Raw genomic sequence first — 11776 nt, forward strand, 5'->3', positions numbered from 1 at the left:
ATGTTATTACTTATACAGATTTAAATGCATTATTTCATCATTTGGGTATTCTTGCTGTTAATGGTATTTTCAGCCATAAATCTAATAATATTTCACAAGGTTCAGCCAGCTTACAAGATTAAGGTTAGTCTTAAATACATATGTTAAGTTAACAATCTCTGTAATAAAAGTATAATAATAAAAACTAAAATTAAAATATTAGAATTAGATATATTAAACACTTGAACCAATACTATTAATGAAAAAGTAACAATAAAAAAATAACAGAGTATACCTTACTTATGGAATATACAAACACTAGCTGTTGGCTTCAAATTCGTCATAGATTTAATTTCTGTTGAACAATGTAAAAGCAGAAAAGTAAACACAAAAAGCCTCAGATAGTTCAATAACAATATTAAGACTTAGAAATGGAAGTTACAAGTGTTGATATGGCAACTAACTACATTAGCAAAAACTAATATTACTTAACTAATGGTGTAAAGTCACACCATTTATGGAACTGTTATACAAGTAGTCCATCATAACCATGATATTTTTATTCCAACTGCTACTTGGCAGAGGGCTAAGCAAATCAACAGCAACTCTCTCTAGTGATTCTCCAACACAGTACTACTGTAGTTGTCCATGCTGTTTCTTTCATGAACATTTTAGCTAACAGCCTAGTTCACACAGTTTGCACCAATTCTCTACACATATTTGGCATCCAACCCAATAGAACCATTCCTTTTCTCACTTCAATGTCATTTTAAAACCTAACTTTCAAGCTTTCTTTTCCTCATTCCAATGTCTTCTTAAAAATCTAAGCATCCAGCTTTTGGAATATCATGGAGATGATAGAATACTTCAGAATGTAGAGGCTGTGAAAGTACCAACTGTATTTGTCATTTCTGTCCACTGCCATCTTCCTATTTTTGACAAATCAAGCCATCTTGTAAGCATAATGAATCCCAGTACATCTTTGTCTTTGGGCTCTATGGAGAGACTATTTGTTATGATGGTTTTCTTGCATTATTTTTGATCAACTGAATAATTGGTTTCGAACTCACACTAACAGCAGGTTAACTACATGTTACAACTGTTTCAAATTATTTTTTTAATTCACATAAGATATACATTTCTAACATTTTTTACCATAAACTTTATTTTAAAGCCTAGATTTAATAATCATTTCTTTATTAAAGCATTCAAATGTGTGCAATATTTAATTTTTTTCCTTCTTGCCTTAACATTCCATATTTGCTTTCATGGGACAAAATAGGAATGGTTAATGACAAGATATTCCTACTTTTATTAATTTATTTTTAATTATATCCTGTTACATCTGTGGGCTATTTACCTTTAAGAGGGAATAATGTATTGCCTAACAGAGAAATCTATTTATCCCAGGCATCAGTCAATGTTGTTGTTTTTAATCCTTTCAAATATATGTGTTTTTGAGTAGAGAATTTTGCAGAATCAACTCATTTATTAAAAATATGTTGTTCTAGGCAGTTTATGTTAAAACTATTTATTTGTCCAGTCAGGTTAGAAAAAAAAATCCTTATCGAATGTTTACTGGGTTTTGATGATCAGACAAGTGGTATTATGGAGCCTTGGGTTTTATATTCATTCTTACAATTTTGTTTCTGCAGCATTTAAAGACAACATAGTAGAGATTTTAGTGAACTGTGCTTATGAAATTATAAGCAGTTAGCTTTTGAATGTTGCATGAAGAAATAACTTGCATCAAACATTTTGTTTAAATTTAATAAATTTAATAGTCAGGAAAGTATTGAACAAAATGGAAATCCCCAAAAATCATTATGTTTGATGTTCCTGATAAACCAGTTGTAGTAGTATTACCGTCTGCACTGGTGGATCTAGGGGGAGCAAGGGGCCATCACCCCCAAGATCCCCAAGTTGTAGCATGTAATTGTCTGAATATGTGTTGGAACTTTTTAATTCTTTTGGCTGAAGGTCATAAATAGAAATTTATTTTGAATTCAAATGCTTACCTTCTGGTATGTTACAAGCTGTAAAATGTGCTCTTTACAATTACATCATATATTCACTGCTCTGAATATACATGTGGCCTATACAAGACAAAAAGGCATTCAAATTGTGCCCAGGGTCATTACTTCATCATGTATTTTATTCACGTGGCCCAGTTTGTTAAGCAAGGGATTTTATTTGTACAAATAATTATCTTGGGTTCCAGGTAAAACACAGGTTCAAGGATGAATGCCTTGCACAACTGCTAAGAAAGGGGCATCAGAGACATGAGGTTAAAGGATCTTTGTCCCCCTCTCCCAATTTTTTAAACAGTGGGGTAATGTTTACACACTTTTTTGTACTTAAACTATACAATGCCTCAAATGGATCATGGGATCTAATTTTTTTTATTTGTTCATCCACTTTTGGCACCACTTCAGGTGGCCCCTTTCAAAGTTTGACTCTAGATCCATCACCGTTTTTAGGACAATAATCACAATATAATAAACAAAAGTCAATATAAATATCCTGGGCAAAGTTTGTTTTGTTTTAAAGATGTAATTGCTAAGTATACCATACATTTTTTATTTATACATTTATTTGTTTTTGCTCTGCAGAGGAATATATAGACTTGCCCATTATGTGGCTGTCTATCTGTATAAAAGAACTCATTCCTAGAAAATATAAGAATTTGTCAATTATTACACATTGTGTTTTGAGAAAATGTAATGTTTCTGTCACAGTTGTCAACTTTCCAATGGTTAGTGGACTGAGGATGAGTAGCAGCAACTAAGAATTCAAAAAAATATGATGACTGCTAAACTGAAGCTGAATCTTAGTAGGCAGAACTTGACTCTTCTGGCTTTACTTAAATTATAAGATTGTTCCCACTTTTAAAAATCATTGAGTTATTTACACATGTTATTGAATTTGGAATGTAATTGTACAATTGTTTTCTATTTCTGACATTGCATGTAACACATAGCCTAAGGATTAACAGGAATAAACATACTTGTAGAAGTGACACTACTTCAAGATCATCGCAGGGAAACTAAAGTTTTATACCAAAGTACAAGCTAGAATACTGCATGAAAAGAATACTAATTTTTTTATTTAACCCATTTTTTAATTTAGGGAGGAGAAGGAATAGCAGGACCCCCTGGACCTCCTGGACCTAGAGGTCCAAGAGGACCTCCTGGTTATCCTGGGACAGATGGCATACCAGGTGTGTTTAATATTTATTGTTAACATGAATATTGGCAATGTTTTCTTATTACAAAATTACATTAGATAATTTGCAATGGATGGAGTTAACTGTAATGTTTTGTTCTTTTAGTGATCAACATTAGTTGGCTAGAGTTTGATGGTGACATCTGCTTATGATAATTTGGCATGATGTGGTTGTTGGAGTAATAATGATATTTGGATAGTGTTTGAAAATTAAGATGGTTTTATATTAATTAACATGTTTATTGCTCTTATAAGGAGGTAGCAATGGTGTGGAATTTTTTTCATATCTTATACTTACTTGAGATAGCAATGTTTTATCATTAAGTTTGTCATTCCTTCAGTGTCAATTTTGTACTTGTGTATTTTTAATCAATGTAATGACACAGAAGACCTTCTTCACCTTTTTAGTTTAACCATTTCAGAACTTGAAAGCTTGTCATTAAAATAAAAAACCTTTAAATATGGTGAAAAAACCTGTAAATGCTGTGTCATTTATTTAATTAACATGGTTGCTTTTATATGGTTATGGTGTTTCTGTTGCTGATTAAGGAGATTTTAAAATATTTCAGCAAACTCATGTTAACAGTTGAAATATGTGCAATAACCAACTGTTTAGTTTAGTGGTTAGAAAAATTTAAAGTATTCTGAAGTTTTGGTATTTATTATCATGACATGTATAATTCAGAAATATGTAAGGATTTTGTATTTTCTAAAATTATATTTTGGGTAAAATATTATTTAAAAGCTTACCAATTATTAAATTATTATTGAAAAATAAAAAATAAAAACTGGATAAACTTGATTCCAGCATTGTTCTAACTTTGCTAGTACTGATTTGGTAAAGTTAAGTAATGTATTTTAATGAATCTAATTTTCCTGCATACTAAAAACTTTCAATTATTTTCAGGAGAAGTAGGGTCTCGTGGACCTCCTGGTCTTCCTGGTGGTGCTGGACTACCTGGAAACCCAGGGAGAGAAGGTTTATCAGGTGAAAAGGGCGAGAAAGGTGATCGTGGACTTGATGGTCTTGATGGACTCCAAGGTGCACCAGGTATTCCTGGAATATCTGGACCAAAAGGAGAACCAGGACCAAGAGGAAGCTCAGGACAAACCATCCCAGGAGCAAAAGGTCTAGATGGAAGTCCAGGATTATCTGGAATTCCTGGACAGAAAGGAGAAAAGGGTATCAAAGGAGAGAGAGGTATGAAAAAGTATTTTTACAAGGCCTGCATTGAAATGGAAATTAAAGTTTAAGATATTTTTTCATCATGATATAATTTTTTTAAGAGGAGGTTAAAATTTGCTGTTCAACAACATATCTAAGATTTTGTATCTTCTCAGGCTTTGTTTTCATAACTGGTACAAATCATTTATTAAATACTAAATGTATGTTATTTTTTAGGTCAACTAGATTATTTGTTGTTTTCTTGATAGAATTAGACTCATATATTTTCATCATACTGAAATTTATATTCTTGACAATTATCAGTTTTACTTCTTAGTTTAGTCTGCTTCCTATTGTTTTTATTAGTCGTATAGCTAAAAATGGCAATGCGAAATTTCTTTCTCTTTTTTAAACTTTCTGTCCTGTTTTTATTAGTTGCATAGCTAAAGATGGCACTGCGAAATTTCTTTCTGTTTTCTAAACTTTCTGTCCTGTTTTACTCTTTTTCTATCTAGCATTTGTGAGACATTAACGATTTACTTAGTTGTTTACTTATCGTGCACCGACATAAATCATTGTAGCTTGTACTTAATATGAATGGATTTGAAATCATTGTTTGATTCCTTCCTTATTTTGTCATGTTTAGTTCTGTCATACATTTTCACACTCTTTTGTCTTACCTATATTTAACTTCGCAACTCTTACAGTTTCTGCTGCTCTCCTTACTTTATATAGTTTCTAGCTTATTTAGAATATTACACTCCATTACTGTTTGATTATGTAATAATTTTATGTTTTCTTATAGGTCCAGCTGGTGATTCAGTGGAAGGTATACCAGGTCGTCCTGGACCTGAAGGACGAAAAGGTGAACGAGGTTTTACAGGTATTTCAGGTCAACCTGGTCTACCTGGTGTTCCAGGGGTAAAAGGTAAGGACAACTGCCATATCTTTCAAGTATTTGGTTTATATTTTAAAATTAATTTACCTTTCATCATAAAACAAAATGTAAACTTTTTAAATTTATAAGAAATCTAAGCAAACTGTTTCATTTATGTTTTCCTTGGAGCTTAACAAAGAAAATTTAATGTTTTTTGTACAAATTAGCACAGTATCACATTAAACCTGGAAATTTTTAACATGTTTAAGTGTTGTTTTTCTAGCAAGTAACATTTAAGTGATGATAATATTAAGAGTTAGGTGTACATAAGTAATATCATTATAGACTTAAAAGTGTATTTTGATTCATTAATATCCTTCATATTAAAGCTTTTTCATGTAATGTTATTCATTGTTGTTTTGTCTGTTCTTAGAATAATATTAACATTGTTTTTCCACACAGCTAATTTGATACATCATCAAAGTCAATATATAAAGTTCTCTAATGTAATTAGATAAATTTTAATGGCATAAAGAGGTCAATATTATTTAAAAAATATAAGGTTTGCAGTGTGTACAGTGTTGAAGTTGTTTTAAAATATAATATTTATCAAGCAGTTTCATTGTAATGAAATTGGATAGTTGAATACTCAATTAGTAGCTTTTTTTTACAGAAATGGATTATACCATACAAAGATGTAAAAATGATATATTCTAATACGTATTTCAAAAGATAATACAGTATACTTAAATCATTCTTTCCAATGTTTGATACTATATATATATATATATATGTGTGTGTGTGTGTGTGTGTGTGTACAAGTACATTTTGCATTAGGTGGATTTTATAGAATACATTCCTACTATAATACACATATCAAAACTGTTTTACATTTTTGATCATTACATACATTTTTCCTTAATTACAAATGAATAATGTAATATTTTGAACACATTTTATAGATATTTAAAATGTATTCTGGTATATTTTAATAAAAATTTGTATGTCCAATATTAAACTTAAAATGTATTGATTGATGAGTTTGAGAATATATTACTATTACATATAATATTATGAAAAAGATTTATAATAATTGATAAACTCCCTGCAGAATTGTATCATTGTTTTAAATTATTCTAACCTTTTAGGTGAAAGAGGAGGAAGTTGCTTACAATGTATCCCAGGTTCAAAAGGCGAAAAGGGTGAGAGAGGTGTGGATGGACCTACTGGTTTACAGGGTCCACGAGGTGAGACTGGACCACCTGGACTATCTGGAGAGAAAGGAGATGATGGATTACCTGGTGCATTTGGACCTCCTGGTGATGAGGTGAAAATATAAAATTTTTATGGACATAAGAAAAAAAAATTATTAAACTTTTATGAAATTCCTGAGCTAGAGCTTGTGTATATATGTTTTAAGCAACAGTAACATTACATAACAAATGTTAGTAATGTACATTATATTTTAATATAAATTCCCATTGTTTAATGGGGTAGATAGCTAAAACTAGCAAATAATGTTATTTATTTCAAACTGTCATAATATTAATCATTGTCTGTAAAATCTGTCCAACATGTCTTCCAAACTACAAAGAATTCCAATGGAGGTGACTTCAGCCTATAAGTTGCAGATTCATATTTATTCAACCTAGAATTTTCATACACATCAGATCTTTATAAGAAAGGCTATAATAACGCTTTGTATACCTGTCACCCTTGTAATATGTATTATGATATTCGTATACCTACTTATCAAGGTTAGGTTAGGTTAGGTTTTTCATTAAAAACAAACATGTTACCTGGGTTCAGATATCAGTATCATTAGTCAAATATTCAACTTTAAAACTTCAATAAAACAGATGCTTTCAACTTTCAAGTTCTAAACTTTCTATTTCCAAATACAAATATTCCAAATATGTTAAGATGTTTACTGGTCACAGCTAATAAGGTACAAAGCTTGTTAACTCATTGCCTGTGGCTGCTGTAGTGTGAGCAGAATTTTCCAAGCCATACACCATATACAGCACACTCGCATTCAACTGCTGGAGGTGGACCATACCCTATACAGGGTCAATAGGTTAATTTACTGACGTTTTTCACAAGTAAAATGTCTCCTATTGCATTTTAACTACAAAATTTATTCACTTTTGTAGGAATTCATCAATATTTTTTGCTATTAATTATGATTTTAGACATTGTATAGAATATTACAGCCTTTTCAAAACTTTTGTTTCTACACTTAAATTCCTTTAGAAATTTTTTTATGTAATAGTTAACTGCTTTAGTGGGTTGACTACTATTACTTTTAGCTACCATTTGTCTAAGTTTTTACTATATATAGTTAATACTATGTATATCCTGGTACAGATGAGGTGCAGGTTCCCATGGGTTTCCACACTCCATGGGTTCTCTTCAGGCATCTTACAAAGGGGGCTCATCTAGGGTATATTTTGCACCAGTTCCTCTGGTTGCACTGTTTCAATTTGGGATACTAGTTATTATGTGAAGGAGGTAAGGTTTCGTACTGTATCAGAAGTTAACATTTTCCAACATTGAAAACGTATTTCCAGTAGATACTTACCTCCCCTTTTCTTGCTTAATCTCAAAGTGATGGTTGTGCTGTACAGTATAGTACACTAGTATACTACACTAGGAGGGTGCATCACACTCCTGTTGGTGGAGGGTTATTGCATGCTCATTTGCATGCTACAAAGCAGCTATATCATGTGTAAACACATGATGTTAGGTGTGAGCCTCAAGGCTAGTGGTGTGTGAAAATTGTGAATATAGAGGGCAGCACAAATTAAGAGGAGATAAGTACCTATTAGAAATACATTTTCAGGTTGGAAAGTGTTAACTTCTGGCCATTTGGTGAAAGTTTCTCATCTTCCCTCAATTTCCCATTTCCTAGGACAACTGAGGTGACCACCTAGCTCAAATGCTTATTTTCTCATTTGGCTCTGCCCCAATGAGATTTCTGCAACCAGTCTATTCTCTTCCTTTGGGAGGAGGCATTTCTCATTTATGTGGGCGTTTTTTCATTTCCATCTCCATAGGACCCAGTATTCTTCTCTTCTTTTGAGAGAGCGATTAGTTTCTCATGCCATATCTTATCCTTTTCTTACAGTGTAAGAGGTTCACTTTCTTCTGGGGACTTGGGCTTCCATGGAATCCCATATTACCTTGGGTCGTGCTCAATATGATATCTACTATGGACTCTACATGATCATTGAACCTTTGCTTAGGATCCCATATTCTCAAACATTCTCCTTCCTTACTCAAACACTTCTCCTGGTGATTTAATAAAACTATTCCCATAGTGGGTATTCCTCTTCCTTCTTCTCGTACAAGTCTCCTTCTGTTTCCAAATGCCTCCTTGATAAGATGGGAGGGCAGGAATTGAATCTCACGTGCATTTGGGTTGGTGGTACCATGACAAATTATCTCTTCATATCCATTTCTTAGGAATTTTGGGGTACATCAGGTTTTGGATAATTTTCTTAGGATGGTTCCTAGACATCTAGTGATGATACATACAATGAACTCTGCATTTGTCTCCTATAATAATTGCCGTGGGGAAACTCCATCTCACTCCCTGTTTTGATCTCTTTTATGGGGCTCATTTTTACAAGAATGTCAAATTGCTTGTTCTGTTCTGGGTGCCATGAATCTTGTCACAGATCATCTCTCAAAGCTCACCAAAATACTACTTATGAATTGATTCCTTAATCCTCTGGTGTTCAAGTAGCTGTACTCTCATCTGGACACTCTTCTTCTAGATGTTTTTGCTGCCAATCTCAACACTATACTTTCCTTTTTCTTGCACCCTGTTCTCCCCTGTGGATGCATTCACTCAGGACTGGTTCAACATTTTTCTCCATGCCTACCCTCCTTCTCTTGGGTTTTCCCTCATGCAGGACAGTCCATGTTGACTTCTTCTGATAACTCTATACTGGAAGGCTCAGCTATGGTTTCCTCTATTGCATCTTCATCTGTACTTTCCTCCTCTTCTACCTCTGTCACTCTCCCTACTGCTTTAAACTCACTTCTCCCTTTCCCATCTGACAGTGTTGTCACTCTGACTCCACATGTGAGTTTTGTCCAATCCCTTGCATGACATTACAGACTATCTTCATGTGTAGCCTTCCTTCTTTCTTGTTCAGTTTATTCTTCCTCCCTCCTTGTATATCCACGAAAAGGGCACACATTCCATAATTGGACTCTGTCTTTTGCTATCTCCCCTTCCCTTCCTTCTATCCCCCATGTTTTCAACTTTTTAATTGGCTTTTCAACCAGGGCTTCTTGCTTTCGACTATAGCTGATTACTGGGAAGCTCTACCTAATACTTTCGAGTTTTCTCATTATCGTCATGTACACTGAGTGGTCACAAGTAAATAGACAAAATGGATCCCATTTACTTGTGACCACGCTGTGTATTCTCTTCTCCTGTTCTTTCTATGCTCTTTCATTCTTTCTTGCCACCTTCATCCTCCTCGTCTTGTAGTCCTTCCTGATTGAAACCTAAATGCTGTTCTTTACATCCTTACCCTTCCTCTTTTTGAACCTTTAGTTTCTTGTTCCTTGTTCTGTCTTTTGCTTAGGTCATTTTCTTACTTTTTGCCTGTGGCTGTAGAAGATATGTCGTGTCTGCCATTGCTGCTTCCATTTTTTCCTTCCATTTCTTACTATTATTCTCATTCTGTTCTGAATCATTTTATCTGTCTTATCCATGTGGTTCATTGTTATTTGATCCCCTCTGGTTCTTTTCATGGCACACATTGCCATTTATTTATTTCTCATCTCCTTGAGTTATTTCTCCCATTACCCTCAAGGAAAGACTACAGCAACTCATCCATTTAACTAATGCTTCATTGGATGTAGATTCAGATCAACTCTTTCAAGTCTCCTATCCCCAAATCCAACACTTTACTCTCTCTCTGGCTGTTCATGCTCTTCATTTCTGTCATCCATTAGAGGAGTTTACGTGAGCTGCCATATGGAATACCTCATGCTTTTGTTGCACATTATCCTTATCATATGGCTGTCTCTTCTTCTTCAGGATATCGAATTCCTTCCATCGCCATTCTAAATACCCCTTACAGGCTCTGAATGGGTAATTTTGTTTTCTATATATCATACCTTTACAATGGCCCATTTCTACATCTTAGGATCCTGCTGAGTGGCCAGCAGTGTCTACCAAGGTAAACATCACTCTAAATCCACACCATGTGTCCTTAAAGTTTATAACTCGAGATTTTCTTGCATTATATTGCTTAATAAATAAAGTCCATTTCAGACCATACCAACTCATGGACTATCATGAGTAAAGCAGTGTCAGAATTTTTGCCCATTCCTGTAGTCCTAGCCAAATAAACCGTGACCAGCCTGCTTTTCAAAATAGGGTTTCATGGTCACCAATGGCATACTCATAAGGTTTTGCATTCCTCAGGACTTCCCACTGCATTTCCCCCTCTTCTAATGGAGTACAGACATTTTGCCAATTACCAATTCCTAACCACTGGGGTGGTGGACCATAGAGGCTTCCTCTGTAGAGAGTAGAATGATGGTGTTCTGTTGATGTAGAGGATGTGTACTCTCCTCTACTTCAGACCAGATGCACAATTCTTGATGCCTCCTGGTTTTGGACTGGACGAATCTGCCACATGTAGTTTGCTCCACTGGCTGGCTTTCCCCCATTCTATTCTTGCCTGGATGTCAGTTACCAGACAGTCTGATGTTGGATAAGTGCAGTACCAGCCATCATAAGTCTTCGCACATGTTATTGGTAGGGACTCTCCTCCTACTGCAGACTGGACAAAAAATTCTGATGCTGCCTGGTTTTGGACTAGTTGACCCAACACATTTGTATTCCCCCCTTCCTACCATTGCTCAAATATCAGGTTCCTAGGTGGCCTGGTATTGATTGTGTACTGGAACTGCACACATGTGCCCTTCTTAGGTTACCAGAATGGAAGTAGCTTTTCCCTTCTCCTTCCTGCCTAGAGGAGAAGATGGTTAGGACCCTCCTTCTACCACAGACTAGAAGACATGTACCCAATGCAACCTGGTTTTGCACTGAAGTTGACCTACCAAGTACAATCGGACACACTCTAGCCACTCTACATCATCTGGCAAGTCTATTTCCTCTATTAGATTTGCTTCTTTTCTGTCTGGCTTGGTGACTCATATCTTCACTGTGGGGGGGAAGTGACCGAGACATGAAAGCTGGAAGACCAGACACTTATCTACAGATTCCCTGGAAACCACCCACACAAAAAAATGAAGAAAATCATGGAAAAGTATGAGAAACCCAACCAATAGTTATTAGGACCAACATTGCTATGGGCCAATGTTAGAGAGAAATATGATTCCCTGAAGGAGGGAAAGTAATGGAAACAGAAGACAATGGAGGAGGAGAAGCAAAAATGATGGTTAAGGTTCTTCGACAGAACTCCCAGTACCCACCAATAGGCTGTAAATGGAGGGCAAAGGCCTATATACCAAACAGAACTGGCCCTAATGACCTTGAG

At 34.6% G+C, this 11776-nt stretch overlaps 1 protein-coding gene across 1 annotated transcript in view; it reads left to right on the plus strand.

The window, feature by feature from the left end:
* Positions 1-11776, plus strand: part of LOC106461268 (collagen alpha-2(IV) chain-like) — a 145930-nt gene that overhangs the window by 80404 nt on the left and 53750 nt on the right. Inside the window, exons 16-19 of the mRNA XM_013921078.2 lie at positions 3109-3199; positions 4112-4405; positions 5175-5297; positions 6395-6573. Coding sequence (XP_013776532.1) covers positions 3109-3199; positions 4112-4405; positions 5175-5297; positions 6395-6573 — 687 coding nt within the window. The remainder of the gene's footprint in view (positions 1-3108; positions 3200-4111; positions 4406-5174; positions 5298-6394; positions 6574-11776) is intronic.

The sequence above is a fragment of the Limulus polyphemus genome, unplaced genomic scaffold, assembly GCF_000517525.1.
Source record: "Limulus polyphemus unplaced genomic scaffold, Limulus_polyphemus-2.1.2 Scaffold924, whole genome shotgun sequence".
NCBI classification, from domain to species: Eukaryota; Metazoa; Arthropoda; class Merostomata; order Xiphosura; family Limulidae; genus Limulus; species Limulus polyphemus.